We start from the raw sequence: 18,967 nt of genomic DNA on the forward strand, positions 1-18,967 counted from the left end.
GAGCCTCCTTTGTTCCTACCATAATACAGCAGCTGTCCCTCCTCAAGGCTAAGGCCAGTTCCTCCACTTTTGCCTCTTTGATCCTGTCTTCTCTGACCTTGTCAAGAACCTTATACTGCCAGTTTTCTCTCCTCTGTTGACTGATGTCGCCTTTTTGAATTCACGCTGTCCTTGGCTTCTCTGACCTAGAGCTCTTGACAGTTTTCTTTCTAACTCTGACTTTTCCTTCTCACCCTTTCTCTTCAACTCTTCTCTCCCTAACTGATCTCCCTCCTGCCCCCCTTTCTTAGTTACAACTTTTCACAGACAACTCATGAATTTGTATTTCTAGGACACACCTCTAGAAATCAGACAACTGCCATGTACAACCTTAAGAGGGCTTCAAATTCCATATGTCTGATTTCACCCACAATGTCAGGTGATTTGCCAGTGTTCCCCACTTCAGGGAATGGCACCACTGTCTGTCCATTGGGCATGTTCTTCTTGGCACCTCTCCCTCATCCTCACATCCCTCATATCCATCACAGAAAGCTGCTGATTTTCTCTCAGGTGGCCCAGATTCATCCACTTTGCTCCATCTTCATTGCTACTCTAGCTTAAAACCCTTCAGTGATTTACATTGTAATTAGGATTAAAGTCCAGAAGCACCAACGTGGACCACAAGGTTCTGTGTGGTCTGGCCCCTGACAGCTTCTCCCAGCCTCATCTGACTTCTCTCAGCAACTCAGACGTGCCACTCTCATCCGTTGTCACAAGCTTGTGTATATGTTACACTCATTGCAGGGAATGTTCTTTCCTCTTCCTTCTTCTCTTCTCCTCATGAACTGCCTACTCTTTCTACCTAGCTCCCTGGTCATTGCTATGAGAAATCGTAGCACCATGTTCTCCTTCATAACACCACAGTTGTAAGTTTATGTCTATTTATGTGATAGGTGATTAATCTATACGCTCTGCTAGGGCAGGAGGTATCTGGGTTTGCTCACCACTGTATCCTTGGTACCTAGTGTGGTGCCTCATGCAAAGAGGTATATAATCAGTAATTATTAATAACCATCTATTAAATATATATTAATTACTTATACATGCCAGGCCCTGGGGATGTAATAATGAAAAGACAGAGTCTCTGTCTTCATCATACCAATTACATGTCAGCCAGAAAGACTAATACAGTTAAATGCTATGATAGCAAAATTACATGGTACTGTAGGAGCATATAGCTGGGATGCTTCGCTCCTCTGCCAAGTCAGAGAAGGCTTTCTGGAGAAAATGATGTTTAAGCTGAGACCTGAAGAATGAGGAGGCATTATGCAGGCTATGCGAGTTGAATGAAATATTCTAGGCAAAAGGTACGGCATGTACAAAGGCCCAGATCTGAGGAAGGGTATGATACTTCATCTCCTCAGGAAATGTGCTGAGCTTGAGTACCTCATGTTAGGCAAGAGCTGGCTGGAATCCTGGCCAAGTGCCTGATATCAGCAGGGGTGCTAAGAAACAGTCAGGTACTATTGGGATGCCAGCCTGAAGATGAGGGCAGGTTCTGGTGCACCAACACCACACACTGACCTGAGAACTCAGATGTCATTGGCAGGTTGTGCTTCTGGGCAGGAATTTCACGAATCCTCACAAGAGCCTCTGGGAGTAGGCCATAGGTCTATAGATCACATATAGGTAAAGTAGAGGTGTAGAAGTTACCTTATCTCAGCCCATCAGAGAGGGAGGGGTCTTCTTTCCTTTCCAGGCATCCTCTATATACCACAGGCAGGGTCCTCTTAGGTAACCCCACTTTGATGCAGAAAAGGAACGAGCAACTTTCTTCATTCTCCCCGGGAATCATCTCTGAGGCAGATTTGTTTGGAAGGAAGCACTCCTTTCAGTATATTGAATACTAAATTTAGACCACCAAAGGGAAGATTCCTGGAGTTCTGTGGGAAAATCTGCTTCCCCTCAATTCTTTGTATTCTTTTGGCCCCTCACTTTCCCAAGGGATCAAGGTCTTCTAGGCTGTAGAATATGGTATGTAATTACCTTTAAAGCAGGAAACAAGAGGGGGGGAAAAAAGCAGGAAACAAGTGTTGGCCTTTAGAGATGTCACACACCAGATTTTTGGAAACTTCACCTGAGCCCAGACCCTCAAGATAATAAGGGTGTCATTTACAGTGCACCAGAAAGAATTAATCAAAGGAGCATCTGGGACAGTTAAGAAGAGATGCCCAAATTAGAGCCAGTCTGTAGAGAACTGCCAGCCAAGCAAAGATGGAAAGCTGGAACCTATTTTAGAAAAGGGTGGGGAATAATCTTGTACACTTAAACTGGACATTTTCCCAAGGCGGTGGTAGTCTTGTTGGAATGCCTGCCCCATTCCTGCTCTGAGGCTTAACAAGTGGCTTAGGAAAGGCCATAATGACTTGTAAGCTTTGTGATTTTGCATGGAGGGGTGCCAGGTAAGTGTCCCCTGAAAGGATGTCAGAGTTCTGGCCAAACCCCAGGAATCACAGTCATGTACAGATCTCCACATCAGCCTCAAGCCCTCAGGCTGTCATTTCTGAACTCTAGAGTAAGTTACCTTTTAAATCCAAAATGAGTGCTATAGCTGTTTTGATTTTTAAGTGTTAGAGCTCTCAGATCCAGATTAAAGAATAAATACAATTATTTGCTATGCAATATGCTATGTTGTATCCAAAACTCTGAACCAAAGTCATAAAATAACTTTTTGTGATCAATTTGAACTCATACCCAGGGAATGATCATAAAATATCAAGGTGGTTTCCAAAATCTGTGCAACTCAAATTTGGAGACATAGTAGTGGTGGGTACCTGAAACATCTTTCTGCAGCATCAGTACTTCTTAAAGTTTTGAGGGGAGAAAAAGGTTTGCCTTTTTGCATTCATGCAGTTTGGGTCATATATGTACAAACAAAATTGGAAATACTCTGTTTTTCATGAGCATCTTGAAAGCTGAGAAATATGAGCAGTTTATAATGAGAAATATTGGTACGTTTGTATTGTCAGAGAACCAGTGACATTAACTGTACTCCTGCTGTGAGAACAGAGTTTGCTTACGTCATGCTGGCCAAGACCTATTATACTGCCAGATTGGAGCAGGTGGGACAGATTATTTCTGGGCAAGTCCAGGGAGGCCCACATGGTTGATAGGTCACTTTCTAACCTGTTGTTTTGGTTTTGGTTGTTGGGTATCCCCCCACCCCACTTTTAATTATAGACACAAACATTGGCTCCCACAAGTCAGTGAGCTTCTTTTTAAATTGTACTTAATCAGGTGTGTTGTTACAAAAATGCAGATGAGTAGTTCTACTTCCTGACATGATGTGGTCCCTATTAACACAAATGATTTGTCTTGTTTCCCTTGTCATTCTTTATTTACTCTTCTGTTCACAATAGGTTTTATGTTAGATTTTCAACTGGGAAAAAAGATCAGTAGTTTAAAATGAAGTTCAATGCATAAGTTTGAAACAGGGAAAATACACTAATATAAAGGAAATTCGGAGCAACCTATAATCAGCAGCAGCTGTGGGTGTCCCTGGAGTGCCTTAAGATGCCTCTGACAGCAAAGTGGGGTGATAGCCCTACTGTACCCACAGCCTGTGACTTGAGAAGCAACAATCTAAAAAAACATTCTTAAAATGGAAATGTTACTGTGGGAATATAAATGAGCATGATATGGGAGAAAACCCTGAACAATAACTGCCTGAAACTGCACTCCTGTAGCATCATCATTCAGAAACCAGCCATGAAATTTTTGAAAGGAGATTTCCAGAATTTTTTTTTTTTACAAAAAATAGAAATCTTGGCTAGGAGTAGTACAGTAAAAAACATAATGAAGTGAGCAAGGCCAGGTCGTCTTCTAAAACGCCTTGAAAGATAAAGGTAAACTCCACATAACAAGATATAACAGACCCTTGCACTGTAGTTTTGGCCATGTTTACTTATGGTCAAAATGAGGCAACCAGGAGGAGAAAATGCCCATATCAAATTATAAATGTAAATGTTCTCCAAGGATATATATGGATGACCATCTGAAAGACTGTTATTGACCCAGTTCTTTACCATATAGTTGGTTCAAAATATTAATATAAATGGTGTTACTATTAGTCTTCGAACTACTTTGTATCTGTGAAGACATTAATTTGTAAAGTCTTTGATGGTTTAAAAAATAGGATTTTTCAACAATATAGGTAATTTTTATTTTGCTAGTATGGTATTGGTTATGGGGTCTTGGGAATGGGATTATGCACAGTCAGATAAGGTAGGCATCCTTTAGGAACAGACCTGATGTACACCCTGCATGTACCATCAGCCACTTCATTACTTCCCTAGAATTCCTTACCTTAAAGAGTTTACCTCTGGATTCTCTTACTGTGTTCAGTGGAGTAGTAAAAATGGTAATATTTTGGAGGAAGTATAAAATTGAACTACAAAAACAAAAGAACTCACCTTTTCAGACAGATTTATAAAGATGTCAAAAGTGACAGTGCCCTAGGACTCAGATTGCCTAGATTTATCCAGGGAAGGTGATAAGAGACTTCACAGTTTTTTTCCCTTTGTGGAAGTGTAAAAGTACCGCTTACACCAGCTTTCCCATCGCTAATGCTGGTATCGAAAAGATTATTTTTTTGCAGTTTCTAACATAAATCCCTTGTTTACTCGTGGTCCCACTCATTGATTGGTCACAAGCAGAGTCAGTCTGCCGGATCATTGGGTGCTGTGAAGCAGTGACAGATGGGAAAAAGCAAGGAAAGAGGAGGGGGAGGGAGAACCTGAGGTTGCTCCTCCACCCTCCCCCTTCTCACCTATTTTCCCAGCCACATAGGTGTTTTTCAGACACACCACTGGATACTTCATATCACAACAAAGGAGACGCTCCGTAATTAACAGATATCTTTCTAAGGATGAACGCTCAAGACACAACTCTGTAGGGGTGCCTGTGTGGCTCAGTTGGTTGAGTGTCCGACTCTTGGTCTCAGCTCAGATCTTGATCTCAGGGTTGTGAGTTCAGGCCTTACATTAGGCTCTGCACTGGGTGTGGAGCCTACTTTAAAAAAAAAAAAAAGACAACTCTCTCTCTCTCTCTCTATATATATATATGTATTTTTTTTTAAGATTTTATTTATTTATTTGACAGAGAGACAGACAGCCAGTGAGAGAGGGGACACAAGCAGGGGGAGTGGGAGAGGAAGAAGCAGGCTCGCAGCAGAGCAGGGAGCCTGATGTGGGGCTCGATCCCATGACCCTGGGGTCACGCCCTCAGCCGAAGGCAGACGATGCTTAACGACTGAGCCACCCAGGGCCCCACAACTCTGTATATTTTTACTCAAATGATAACTTTCTACAGTGAAAAGGAAACTTGAGAGTTGGACAAGGGAGTTCAGCATAGGGAACTTTGGGGTGTGTAAGACTCTAGGTTATTTACATGGAATTAAAGAACACCATTATCCACATCCTGTCAGATTAACTGTCATCTGATTAGCAAAAGACTAAGGAGTAAATCAGACTGACTCCTCTACCACATGGCAGAAGCAGCATGACCTTCCAGCAAGAAGATACACATACTGAAATTTCCAACAGAAGCCCAAAAATATTGCACCGGTCACTTCTTGGAAAGTCATTGAGACCTTCTTAGCAATTACTTTGACTAATAGTAACATTTTCCCTTTTTGCATCTACATCTCAAGTTTGGGCTTTCAAAATATGATACAAAAGAGAAAAGAAAAATTGCTTAGAACACTGAACCTAACACACAGCATCAGAAAATTTAGCTTAGGGGCGCCTGAGTGGCACAGTGGTTAAGCGTCTGCCTTCGGCTCAGGGCGTGATCCCGGCGTTATGGGATCGAGCCCCACGTCAGGCTCCTCTGCTATGAGCCTGCTTCTTCCTCTCCCACTCCCCCTGCTTGTGTTCCCTCTCTCGCTGGCTGTCTCTATCTCTGTCGTATAAATAAATAAAATCTTTAAAAAAAAAAAAGAAAGAAAATTTAGCTTAGTTTTCAGAAACCAATAAAACTGATTCATCTTACATATTATTGTGTTAGATAGAAAATACTTTCTCCTTGATAGGAAGTAATTTTATTTTTTTTAAAGATTTTATTTATTTATTCGACAGAGATAGAGACAGCCAGCGAGAGAGGGAACACAAGCAGGGGGAGTGGGAGAGGAAGAAGCAGGCTTACAGCAGAGGAGCCTGATGTGGGGCTCGATCCCATAACGCCGGGATCACGCCCTGAGCCGAAGGCAGACGCTTAACCGCTTAACCGCTGTGCCACCCAGGCGCCCCGATAGGAAGTAATTTTAAAACATTGATTTCATTTTAAAACCAAAAGTTCTATGGAGCAGCATGAAGAATGAGAGTGAATTTTTAAGATCAATAGAAGATTTTTTTTGAAAAGGATTTATTTGGCAGAGAGAGAGAATACAAACAGGGGGAGTGGTAGGCAGAGGGAGAGGGAAAAGCAGACTCCCCGCTGAGTAAGGAACCCCGACGCAAGACTCGATCCCAGGATGCTGGGATCATGACCCCATCCGGAAGCAGATGTTTAACCAACTAGCTAACCCAGGTGTCCCAAGATCAATAGAAGATTTTAAAGAAATGTTTACATTTGGAGAGCTTCAAGCATTCATTGTATCCTGCTGTAGAAGATTTTTATGACGAAGGTTTTCTTTTTTAAGGTTTATTTATTTTAGAGAGCACAGGGGGGGCAGAGGGAGAGAGAAACTCAAGCAGACCCCATGCCGAGCTCAGAGCCAGATGTGGGGCTCTATCTCAAGAACCCGAGATTACCTGAGCCGAAACCAGGAGTCGGACACTTAACTGACTACACCATCCAGGTGCCCCATGTGGAAACATGGTTTAAATATGGAATAAGATTGAGTTGATAGAAGACACTATGCTAATACAAGAGGAAGTGAAAGAATTAAAACACACTTGTTGCATTTATGCCACTGTTACTCTGCATATAAATCACTCAGTTCTCCACCTCTTCCATGAAGCCTGCAGACTCACCTGGGCTCAGAGCAGGCTGTAGCTTGCTCTGAATTGCTTCTGTGCCTGTATGTATCCACAGCCTTGATGTTCCTGGCTAGGCCACAGCAGACACTTGTTGACCATGGGTCACGGTCATGTTATTTAGAGACTTTGACTATAGTAAGGCAAAAAGAGTCGCTTACTGCAAAACAATGGCTTGACTCCAAAAGGGATCCAGAGGCCGTTTTTTTTTTTTTTTTTTTCCCACTCTGGCACAATTTACTCACTTGCTTGTAGCAACACTCATTGATTTCTCACAAAAGTACTCTATCTGTCATTTCACTGGGTGATAAGAACTGGTGATGGAGGTTGTGGGGCTAATTGCCCAACTCAAGATGCTCTCCCTACCCTGCCACTTTTTCCAGCTGGGTATGTGTGCTTCATCTCCCACCACCTGTATCAGACTTCCCCAGTTGCCACTCCCTAGTATACAGAGCCAGGCCCTCTTCCCACAGAAGCCTGAGATCCTCTCCACACTGAGTGCTCCTTTTGAGGCTCTTAGATTTATGCAGAGTCCAGTAGGGCCCCACTGAGGCCACGCCTGCTTCTTGTGGACTGCGTAAACATTACTGCCACAAAGAGTTGTCTCAGCTGAGCATGTCCTTCCTTTCCCCCACAGACATAACCAGCGCGGTGCAATCCAAGCGAAGAAAATCCAAGTAAACAAGCTGGACGGCGACTTGATCCTTGTAAATGTGTGTGAATTTTACAAAAAGCAATTTTGAGCTGTGACTTTTTAAAATCCATTTCTGTACAGTTAGTCATTTTAATAATGTGGCCCTTTTCCTAGTCCCTGCAACCTGTTTCATAAAGTGCAATGGGGAAAGCAGAGTTGCTGAACCCTTTTGGTGTTGCAAGATGAAGTTCAAGATTTCTAAAATGTTGCCATGTATTGAGAGGAGCTAATGCGATTATGTTATTAGTTTTCATATTTCCTAAGCAGCCTAGAGTACAGGGTGAGCATTTTTAGATCTTCTAATGATGTATTGTGCTGTGGAAGTTATGTGTGTGAATAGCAGTAGTGGGAGCAAAAGGAATCTTCTCATTTGGAAATGTTGTAAATAATTTTATTATATAGTGTTTTGGATGTATTTGTTGTAGAAATGGACCAGTAAATAAAGAGAATCTAAGGGTTTGTACAATGTGAAATACTGAATGTGTTAAATAAATGTCATTGTCCTAGAACATAAATGTATGTTATTGGTAAGGGATTATTGGGTGAGCACTCTCTTTCTTTGGACCATAAATGAATAGGAACAGCCTTCTTTGTAAATTAGAATCCCACCTTGTCCTTTCTATACCTGCTTTGAAGAAACTAGCCCTTTTCAGCACTATACCAGGCACTTTGATAAATGTTGGTCAAATTTGTTTTGGTTGCAAATAACAGAATAAACAGGATCAAAGACCACCCAGGATTTTCTAGGGACAGGAAGCCATCGGTAAACCAGATGCACTTGTCCTCCACCTCATACATCTGTTTCTCCATGCACAGAATTTTAACAGTCTCCTCCATTCAAGAGGTAAGCCCAGACTGACCAGCCAGATTCTTTGTAACAGCATCAAGAATCTACCCCACTTTTGGTCAGCTTTCCACCTTCAGTCCAATTCTATGGTTAGATCGGGCAGCTCCCACGTAAAAGTGGTCATTTTGTGTTACATTATATACTTCAAAGATGCCCACTACTTTCTACCCTTTGGGTGCCCTATTTCTCATCTGTATCAGGCTTGGGGCTGGTTTCTCATCAACGTGCCTAGGTTTTTCCCTTTCCTTGCTCAATTCCTACCTAAAAATTGTAGTCTCCAAACCTGCTGTTTCTGCCTCCACCCTACTCCCAACCTTCAGGAGACTCGCATGCTTGGGGCTCTCTCCTTGTCTTGGTCTGGGCCTCAGCCTTCTGCTCTATCTTCTATAGCCAGACATAGAGTCCATCCCTTCCCCTGCAGTGTCTTCTTGCCCTTGCCAGAACCTAATGCCTGAGACTAAAAGGATAAGTCAGTTACTCTGTCATGCTCTCATTCTCATCTCTGTGTCAACTGTCTTTATATATGTCTTGGGTTATAAGGATCCTCTAAAAGTAGTTATTTATGAATCAGAACAGACCCCACAGTTGTCTGGCTCTATTCCCAACAAGCTTATCTTCCGTCTTCTTTCCGTGTATGACACACAACCAGAACCAAAGCCAGCCTAATAATAATCCCTGTGCCAATACTGTGCTTGAGATTGCAAAGTGCTTCTCCTCTTCTACTTCAGCTCTACTCAGACAGAAAGCATAATGTGCTTTAAATAGATTTTTATTTGTTTTTCTTTATATTAATTTTTTTCTCCCATAGAGGAATAACATTAAAATCTAACAATCAGAATCCTGTTATACACATACACAGGCATGCCACATGACTGGATCGAGGTGGTTGTGTCCTTAAGTCTGTCAACATGTCACAACATGGTCAACCAGTCTTCTCATTTCAGCCAGTCTCAACACAAAACACCTAAGAGAGATGCACTCAACTTGTTGGTTCCATGTGGAACTAGGTGGCAGGGCAAAAGGGAAGATAAAAGAGGCTCTGGTGTGTCTGCATTCAGTCCCCTCACATAAAGCCACAAAGATCTGAGAAGGCATCCAAGAGCTCTAGTGGGGTCCTTGTTGCACCTAAGACATTATAGGTTAGAACAAATTGATCAGGGTTCCAGGTAGGGGTCGGGGAGCAGGCATACCCCAAAACAGCAGCAAACTGCATTCATACACATGAGGCACCCTGCTGGGGCCAAACTGGCAAAAGCTGGAAAGTGACAGCCAGCTTGAAGAGAGCACTCAGACGTGTTAGGGAATTACTGTAAGTTGCCCTTTGATGTCTTGGGTCTCTAGAAACAGGGGTCTCTCTGACATACTCAGTTTTGGCAAAGTGCTGGTAGTATTGACATTAATTAATACAAACTTCTCCATGGTCTCTGAAAACATCAGTCAAGATAGACTCTCTCACCCCCTCCTGTCTAAGGTTGCATAGGACTTTGTGAATTCAGGTTCCCTCATGTATTCAAGTTCTGTTTTAAAAAAAAAGAAAATCCTGAAGCATGCTCAAGGTGAAAGGCACATACACAGTCAATACAGTATGACGAGGTCTGATGCTTCAGGAGTCAGACTAGCAGGAGACTGAGTAGTGTTGGTTCTTAGAAATCTATACACACTCAAATGCTACAGAATCTATAGGAAAGTACAAAAACACATGAGCCTTACAACCAGCTAGGTGGTGAGATTGCAGAGTTCTAGAACTACAGGAGCCTCCAAAAATATGTGTAAGGGAGGGGCCTTTTGAAATTTGAACCAAATGCCCTATAACTCCCTCTTCCCCCCTCCCACAGGGATCATGGGGACTGCCCAGGACTGAGCCTATGCCCCAGCTGGCAGCAAAGGAGTAGGCAGGAAGAGCTGGAGGGAGTTTCAGCTCTCGGAAGTGCTGGAGACTCTAAACTGGCTGTGGAGTGACCACGGGGTAGCTGGAAGAATAAAAGCAACTAGGTTGTAACTGCAGGAGAACCTTGGCAAGAGGAGCAAGGTTGTCGACTACTGGGGCCCTCGTGGACTGGTGTAGGGACTTTGATCTGCCTTTACTATAGATTTGGTTTACTCCCTTGGATAGGAGACCCCAACAGGAACTTCCTCTGTCCCCATCCCAGCAACCACAGGGCTACCCCTTCCCTTATCCATAGACCCAACCTGAGGCTTGAGGCTATAGCATCAGGGAGGGCTGCTGCCTTTACCCTCATGGGATCGCTGTTTTCCAACCAAGCCTCAGCTTGGCGGTGAGGCCAAGAAACCTGGAATTGGAGTGAGGGGGAAGACCTATGTTAGTACGTAACAGGAAATCTTAAAAGTTTCAAGGAAGAAAGCACACACTAGAAAAGGACAGTTAGAGGAAAAGGGAAGCAACTCGGGATATCCCAAGAAGCTGTTGCTGGTGTCTGAGCCCAAAATTCACTTCCACCACAAGAAGGGCAACACTGTCTGCCTGTGTCCCCTCTTCCTCACCCAGGGATTTAGGTTCCCTCCTCCAGTTACTTACTGGCGGAAAGGGCAAGGGGAACCATAGGGCACCCATTTCTCCCCCTCAGACTGGAAAAGAAGAGCCTTGGGGGGAGGAAATGAGAGGCCCTGACCCTGGATAGGAACTATTTGGGGATTGGGCCAGTGGGGCTCCTGGCTTCCTACCCAGGAGTGTTTATTAGTCGTCCTAGGCAGAGTGTGAAATACAAGCCCAGAGGCAACATGAAGGCTGAGCCATCAGTCTTGGGATGGCTTCACCCCACAGCTTGTCCTCCTCAGCATCACTCTCCTGCATTCTTACTCTGGGGTGTGCAATTTCCCTGCCTAGAAGTCGTCTGGCCTGCATCTCTCCTAAACTAGTTCTAGCACCTTGGGCATGTGAACAGATGGCCAGGATGGCAGGGCCTTGCCCAGCCTCTACTCCTGGGGTGACATGTTGGGGGTAGGGCAACAAGGTACTAAGCCCTTCAGACTCAGGGATGTCCAGAGGGGTGGATTTCTGGAAGAGATTTGAAAGTAGGATTATAGGCAAGGGAAGTGGGGGCCGACTTCAGGCTCAAGCCCAAGAGGAGGGCTTGGCCTGTCTCAGCAAGCTGCTCAGTTCCCATGGTGCCCTGCTCCCTACAGCTTCTTAACCTGTATGTCCTCTCTACGTTTCCAGTAGGCTACCTCTTTCCCTCAGTTCCCTCCACCTTCTCCCTCTAACTCACATCTCACAGTCCTGTTCCACATACTTTACCTTTCCAGGCCGAAACAACTCCAAGAGGAGAGGGAAGGAGGAGACTAAAGGCAGAACCCTTTGGTCTCAGCTCCCACTCCCCCATCCATTTGGGAGGGAATTACTGGGAATGAATAAGGGAGCAGGAGTGAGTGTAGTGCCAAACATGATATAGGGTGAGGCTTGTAACGTGGGACCTGAAGGAGGGGAAGAGAGCTAGATGGAGTAGAAGAGACTAGTGGAAGAAGGAGTGAGCCAGAGGTACAGGACCGGAGGTCAATGATGAAGGGGAATGTCAAGGCAGAGATGGGGACAGGGACCAGAGAAGAAAGGAAAGATGGGAGTGTCAAGGGGGAAGGAAATGGAGGATTAGATGCCAGGCATGGGGTCGGAGGGTGAAGGACAGGAGGGAGTTCAGAGTCGGATCAGAGGATCAGAGGTGGAAAAATCGAGGTGGGGAGAGGGGCTAGCACCCCACCTCACTTAAGGAGGAGGGAGGTTGTAGTGTCCAACCCAGGTGGGCTGCAGGCGCTCCTCGAGCAACACACTGGCTGCGGCGGAGGGGCCCGACAGGGGTCGGAAGTCGGCGAGGGGTCTGTGGTTCGGCCAGAGGACCCTCAGTAGTTGAACTGGCGCTGGCACGGCTGGTAGACGAAGCTGCCCTGGTGCTTGGGCCGGCGCGAACGACTCTCGCGGGCGCGGTTCTGCCGCTGCACCACCTTGGCGCTCAGCGCGTGGCGCTCGGCCCGCTGCCGGGCTCGCTGCAGCCGCCGCGCCTGGCCAGCCTTCTCCAGCAGAGCGGCCCGCGCCGGCAGAGGGGCGGCGGCGTGGTGCAGGGCCCGGGGCTCGCGGCGGGCGGGCGCCAACTCTCTGCGGGGACAGAGCAGGCTCGGTCAGGGCAGGACACTCCGCCCACCCAGTCCCCGCGCTGTGTCTCTGCTCTTAGCAGGGCCCCCAGTGCCCTTCTAGTGGGTCCCAACCCTTCTTCCGAGCCAACCTGGAGATGCCTCCTCAGTTCTAACCCCTGTTGACAGGTAAACCGGCCTCCAGGGAAGGCTCGGCTCCCACCTCCAGTTCGCTTCTAACCTTCCGTGCCAGCCTTAACCCCACCCCTTCGGCACCCGGGCCTAGCCCCTCAGCCAAACCGGCTCCCAGCCTCGGAGCGCGGTCTCTCCCAGGCCCCGCCCGGGCCACGAAGCCCGGCCTCGCCCTCTTTAAAGCTCCTCCCCTTTACCCTCAGGCCCGCTCCCAGTATGGTCCCCGCCCCCTGCCACGAAGACACGCCTCTAAAGGCTCCACTCCTTCGGAGCGGGGCGGGCTCCTGGGCTCGCGTCCCAGTCTCTAGGTCTCCTGGCCACTCCCCGGACCGCTCACCCTTCGCTAAGGTCGCCGTCAGGCAGGGCAGCGTCGGGGTGTGGGGAAGGGGGCCCAGGCTCCAGCACTATGGTGCTGCCGGTGACGTAAACGGACATGCTGGGGTGCTCGATGAGGAGATCCTCCAGGGGGCTGCTCTGGAGGCGGGCGGGCCCGAGTCCGGGCCCCTCTGCAGTAAAACAGGCGGGAGGGGTAACAAACCAGCTCTCGTCCATCAAGGAGGGCGCGGGCGGGGGGCGGCCTGCTGGGGCAGGGGCGGCCCCGGGGCTGGGTGGAGCCGCGTAGCTGTCTACGGGGCGCGGGAGGGGGAGCCATGCGGGGGAGGGGGCGCAGCGGGGAGGGACACACACGCACACCGGACACAGTGGGGCGGGGAGAGAAAGGGCATCGTTAGTCAGACCCGCAGCCCCGCCCGCCGCGCCCACAGGGCACCCACGGGCCGGGAGTCTCGACCAGCTGCCCTAGGGCACGTGAGGTGTGGGCCCCAACGCTGCGCTGCCAGGAGATGGCCCCGGCTTTGCGTGGGATGGGGCCCTGTTACTCGGCCTTCAGTGTCACTGCCTCAGCCCCATCTGCCCAGTGGGCCGGGAGAACTCCCCAGTCCCCTAGCAGCTCCCTCCCCCTCCGCTGCTCTGCCGCCTGCCCTTTCACAGGTCCGGGAATCAGAATCCTGGCCCCCGACCCAGGCCTCACCCGGCAGGTCAATGATGAGCCAGCCGTCCACTTCATCCTCCTCGGAGACGAAGGCTCGGGGGCATTCGGGGTCCTCGGGGGTTGGGGGAGTACTGAAGAAGAGGCTGGTGAGACGCTGGAACATGGCCGGGGATGAAACGGCCTCAGGGGGGCGTCCTACGGCAGTGTAGAAACCTGGGAGGCGCAGAGAAGGAGTCAAAGCCCCCACTGACTTTAGTCTTCTACCCTCCTCCCCCCACTCCCTCCCGGCTGGGGATCCCACCCCCAGCCCCCAGAGCGTAGTAGGAGTACAACAGGGATGTGTGGGGAAGCTCTACGGCGGCGTGTGCACGTTCGGGTAAGTCCGTCTGCTTTTAGGCTTTTCCTATTGTCTGTGTGACCTTAAGAAGTTATTCAACTTCTCTGTGCTTTAGTTTTCTCACCTGTCAGATGCCAGTGATAAAATACCTTCCTCTGGGCCCTTATCAGAATTACATGAGCTAATAATGGTATCCTCCTCTGGGCTCTAATAAGAATTAAATGAACCAAACACAAAGTGCTTAAAGCCATACTCGACGCAGAGTAAGCATTCGATAAACTAATCAACGAGTTATTATTAATATTATCGCATGCTCTAGGGACATGGAAGGAGTGATATATATGACTAGACTCTACCAGGAAAGGTCTCCAGAGGGTTGGACATCCAAGCTGGACCTTGAAGTTCTCCAAGCAAGGAAGAAACTGTCCAATATTGTGATTACTTATTACCATCATCATAATATAGCTAACATTCCTGTGCTAGGTAGTGTACTGAGCACTTTACCTGTATCACCACAGGTACTTCTCACAACAACTCTAGGAAGTGGGTCTAATTATTATCCCTCTTTTACAGGTAAAGAAACTGAGGCTCACGGAAGTAAGGTAACTTGCACAAAGTTTCACAGCTAATAAGACACAGTGGTTGGATTTAAACCCATGCAGTCAGATTCCAGAGGCAGCACCATAATCACTATACTCCATTGCCTTTGCTGGATTAGACATTAGTTTAGATTAGGCATTTTTAACTTGGTGGTCAAGGTATTTTTCTGGGAAGAAGTTTTCATCATGATTTCCTAACATCACTCCTTGACCCCAAAGATTAAGAACCACTACTTGAGCCTGTGTGGCTTGAAAAGTGCTAGCTGGCAGAAATCCCACAGAACCGCTACCGTGTGATTGCACAGCTCTCATTTGGATCTGTCAGACAAGGTTCTAAGATCCTATTCCCTTGCCCCCCCCCCCCACCCATACCTAAGTTCCTGCTCAAGGGCAGCATTCCTGGCTAGGAGGAAGATCAGATTGCCTGGCCCCAGAGAAACAGCAGGTCAGTGAGAGGTGATGATGAAGGGAGGGCCTATCAGAACCCAGAAGCCCTTCAGGATGAGCACTGAGGGTTGGACCAGGACCCAACCCCTCAAATCAGTCCTTCCCTGGATGAAAATGAGAAAGGAGACCCCCTGCTCCAGGAATGGAGACAACAAGGAGGTGGCTACGGATCTGCCCTTCTCCCCACTTCAGCCTGCCTTAGGACTAGGCCTGGCTAGGGGTCCCCTGGATGTCCCAAAACTTGAGTCTCCCCATCTGTCTCCTGAAGATGGTCAACCATTTTGCTACTGAGACACTTGTCACCTTCCTCTAGGGATGATTCCACACTTTCTATAGAACTCCCTGGGGGGATGTCTACTTTTCCATTCCCTGGAGGCTTTCTACACTTATTGCTAACCCACCTAAGGTAGTTTTTTAAAGATTTTATTTATTTATTTGTCAGAGAAAGAGAGAGCACAAGCAAGGGGAGCGGCAGGCAGAGGAAGAAGCAGGTTCCCCTCTGAGCAAGGAGCCCAATGCAGGACTCGATCCCAGAGCCCTGGGATCACAACCTGAGCCAAAGGCAGATGCTTAAATGACTGAGCCACCCAGGTGTCCCCTACCTGAGGTATTTTTATGCTTGTTGCTACCTCTCCCATTCCCCGGGTATGTCTTCACACTTGTCACCAGAATCATCCAACCTCTATAAACTGAGAGTATTTCCACATTTGCAGACCCATGGTGGGCTCCAGAAGAAAGTGTTCCCCAGGTGCTGGCTTCTCTGGTGGGAGACCTACAGAGATTATAAAAGGCTGGGCACCCCCAACTAGTGTCTGCCCAGCACAAACCACGCATCCCAACCCATCTGTTAGCCATAGGGAGTTAGTGACTCAGTTACCAAAAATCCAGAAAGTTTGGCCCCTCCTGAAGGAAGGGAAGATTGGAGCCTTGATGAGGCACACCCTCCTTACAACGAGCTACTACTTCCGGGAGAAGATGAAAGGGAAGTTAAGGGCTGTTGCAGGCCCATCATATACACCTGGCCCATTTTACAAACTGAGAATCCCAGGAAATAAGTCTGTCCAAAGGTATGGAGCTAAATGGTGGCCAGGCAAATCTAGCCCCAGGTCACAGAACATCCAGTCCAGAGTATACACAGGAAAGCCTCGGCAAACAAACCCAAAAATGTAATGATGCAGGAGAAATAGGAAGGTCAGAGAGGAGTCAGAACTTATGGAGTCACTCCTCACCTCAGAACCCCTCTGTCCAGCTGTAAAAAGGGCTTGGAGTTCCTGACACCAAGATTCACCATGCATTTACCAGAGCACCCGCTGTGTAGCAGAACCTGCTGTGGGTCTCCTCTAATTACACACAGATCAAGGTAAAGGCTGCCTGGTGGGGGGAAGCTCCCTGCCTGGAGTCACACAGCAATTAAGTGACAGAGCCAAGAGTGACAGCGGCACCAGCCTGCCAGTGCCCGCCCCCTCTCATGACCGCTGGGGGAACCTCCCGGATTTTCTTTCCCATCTTTGCCAGCTTCCTGATTCTCACATTCCCAGCCCTGCTCCAGGGAGAACCATTCCCTTTAATAACTACAGCAGCTGTGCCCAGAATAGCACTTGAGCTCCAAGCCATCTCTACCCCACCCCATCCTTTAGCAAAGCCGACTGGGATGGGACTCTTGGCCCAGTCTCTGGGCCCATCCACTCAGAAAGCCAGAGGCTCTCCTCCTACTCCTTTCTCCTGCCCCTCTCTGTGAGCAGAGAGAGGGGCAGCATGGGCCTCATCATCACCAGCACTAGGCCAGGTCATGTCCTTCTTAGCTGACAATGCTAGGGGCTGGGAAGGTAAGAAAGGGCCAAAGAGAGGGAACTCTCACCCTCCATCCCACCCCAGCATCAGCCCTGGAGACACCCTGATGCAGCCAGTGACTCACCTTTTTGTGGTCAAAGAAGCTGGGAAGCAGCGATTTTATTGGGCTCTGGGACTCCAATGTACAGAGTGAGGGTCAACGCCACAAAAGGGGACCCAGTCTCCAGAGACCTCCTGGAAAAAGGTCCAGGAATGAGGGAACCTAAGAGCCCCATCAAATTTGGATGGTACTCAGCCTAAAGTAGAGTCCAGGGTTAGGAGGATGTGTAACTTGTTACTTGTATTGAGTTCCTACCAGGCATGCTGTGGCTAATGCATCTGTCATTCACTCAATAGGCATGACTCGAATTGGCTTCATGACCTCCGGTAAGCAACTTCTTCTCTCTGGGCCTCGGTTTCCCCTTCCATGAAATGGAGTCTAAGACCCCTTGTTTGGGGGCTGGGAGTGACATCGGCTAAAGCGCGGCACACAACAGCGATTAGGAAAACGTTACGGTAGTCCCAGGGGTGCAGAGCTTGGAGCTGGAGAGAGGGTATTCCACCATCTGGCGCCGCCCCAACGACCTAGGGCTGGAGCTCAGGGCTGCCCCTGAACTCCTGAGGACCACTCCCCCCCCCAGCCTAGACCCAGCAGCGCCGCCCGAACCCAAGGAGAAAGTAGGGTATCAGAGGCCTGACCCCAACGCCTGGGTTAGTCTAGGAAACCGCCGAGGCCCCTCCGGTCCTGCTGCCTTTCTGCGCCGCTCATGCGTGGGCCCAGCCCCGACCCAGCGCCTACTGGGTCACGGGAGGACAGGCGACCCGAGCCGGGGGGCGGTGCCGGCCTTGGTGACGTCTCAATGTCATATGCAAATAGGGAGGCGTCACGGCCTACCGGCGTGCGGCAGCCAATCGGGAGATGGGAACGCAGCCCGGCGGCCGCGGGCGGAAACAAAGACCCGGGAGCAGGGACCGCGGGGCGTGTCTCCGGACGCAGGACCCCTTGGGCCGAAGCCGGTCGGGACTCACCTGGGGGAGGAGGAGGTGCAGCGGGCGGGGTGGCTCTGAGGTAGTTGTGCTGCGGAGCCTCCCGGCGTCGGCGCTGATCACAGGCCGGGCTGCATGGCGGGGGCTGGACTGGGAGGCGGCGGGGCTCCGGCTCGGCAGCTCGCAGCTGCTGCGCTCGCCCGCAGGGCTTTGAGACTGTGCGGCCGCTGCTGGGCTCACGGCACAAATTGGAACGTTCAAACAGCTGATTGTGACGTCACAAAGGGGCCCGCCCGCCTCGCGTCACCGGCCGGCGGTGCGGTGGCCAATCCCAGGCTGCGGATACCCCCTCCCCACCCCCTCCACGATTCGCCGGCTAGTGGCTCCTGCCCGCGAGCCCGACTCCGAGCCTCGGGGGGCCTCCCGGGGAGGCCACTGCTGGGAGCTTCGACTCCTTGCCGCAGGGCAACCCACAGACCTCTTAATGAGGAGGGTCCCCAGTCCCTACGAGATCTCCATCTTCCTGCGTTCGCTACATACATGCCAGCGCCCTCACCCATCCCGCTGTCCCCCGTATCCTTTCACTGGCATCCTCTAGCCTTGTCCCCCAATCTGTACCCTTTTGTCAACTCCACACCACGTCCGTGCACCTCCATTCTCCCCACCAACCTTCTCTCTGCTCTCCCTCCCTCTTCTGTCTCAGCTCCTCACCCCTACACATTCTCTGCTTTCCCACTCTGTTTTTCCTCAGCTGGGCACGCTTGAGACGTGGAAGACATCCCCTTCCCTGGTTCCGAGGGAGCACCCGGGAGTGTAGAGGAATTGGCGCGGCTGACGGGAAATTTTGCGGAGTGGGACTCGGAGTGGAATTGCCCTGGGCTGAATAGCTCATCTAGAGACGGCTCTGTACTGGGGCTTTTACACTTTATTTAAACCATATTGCTACC

The 18,967-nt window shown here is 49.1% G+C and overlaps 2 protein-coding genes and 1 long non-coding RNA gene across 17 annotated transcripts in view; 2 read left to right on the plus strand and 1 right to left on the minus strand.

Annotated features, from left to right (window-relative positions):
- NCOA6 (nuclear receptor coactivator 6) overlaps window positions 1–8,219 on the plus strand; it is a 98,140-nt gene extending 89,921 nt beyond the window's left edge. For all 10 annotated transcript variants that reach the window (XM_048222129.2, XM_026503334.4, XM_026503331.4 and 7 more), the window contains one exon: window positions 7,654–8,219. In XM_048222129.2, coding sequence (XP_048078086.2) covers window positions 7,654–7,697 — 44 coding nt within the window. In that variant the 3' untranslated portion in view covers window positions 7,698–8,219. The remainder of the gene's footprint in view (window positions 1–7,653) is intronic.
- Window positions 8,220–9,310: 1,091 nt separating this feature from the next.
- TP53INP2 (tumor protein p53 inducible nuclear protein 2) lies at window positions 9,311–18,360 on the minus strand. Of its 6 annotated transcripts, none has more exons than XM_044385778.3 (5): window positions 18,063–18,360; window positions 15,806–15,975; window positions 13,860–14,033; window positions 13,167–13,455; window positions 9,311–12,662 (listed from the first exon to the last, which is right to left on the minus strand). In XM_044385778.3, the coding sequence occupies exons 2-5, from the start codon at window positions 15,876–15,878 to the stop codon at window positions 12,410–12,412; spliced, it is 789 nt and encodes a 262-aa protein (XP_044241713.1). In that variant the 5' UTR covers window positions 15,879–15,975; window positions 18,063–18,360; the 3' UTR covers window positions 9,311–12,409. The 6 variants fall into 6 exon arrangements, with proteins under 6 accessions (XP_044241713.1, XP_048078090.1, XP_026359122.2 ...); XM_048222133.2 differs by having other exon boundaries at window positions 13,167–13,335; window positions 18,063–18,350; XM_026503337.4 differs by lacking the exon at window positions 18,063–18,360 and adding an exon at window positions 17,119–17,398.
- LOC130543775 (uncharacterized) lies at window positions 13,943–17,441 on the plus strand. Its single transcript, XR_008959379.1, has 3 exons — window positions 13,943–14,196; window positions 14,731–14,759; window positions 17,391–17,441. It is a non-coding gene; the product is annotated as an uncharacterized LOC130543775 (long non-coding RNA).
- Window positions 18,361–18,967: the final 607 nt, after the last annotated feature.

This window comes from Ursus arctos, unplaced genomic scaffold (genome assembly GCF_023065955.2).
Source record: "Ursus arctos isolate Adak ecotype North America unplaced genomic scaffold, UrsArc2.0 scaffold_16, whole genome shotgun sequence".
Taxonomy (NCBI): Eukaryota; Metazoa; Chordata; class Mammalia; order Carnivora; family Ursidae; genus Ursus; species Ursus arctos.

Bases quoted from the DNA above. Each gene is read 5' to 3' on its own strand.
- TP53INP2 (XM_044385778.3), bottom strand. From the start codon at position 15,878: ATGATTCTGGTGACAAGTGTGAAGACATACCCGGGGAATGGGAGAGGT. The intron at 13,456-13,859 runs GTGAGGCCTGGG...CGCGCCCCGTAG, and splicing joins GCTCATCATTGACCTGCCGG to ACAGCTACGCGGCTCCACCC. The intron at 12,663-13,166 runs GTGAGCGGTCCG...CTGTCCCCGCAG, and splicing joins GACGGCGACCTTAGCGAAGG to AGAGTTGGCGCCCGCCCGCC.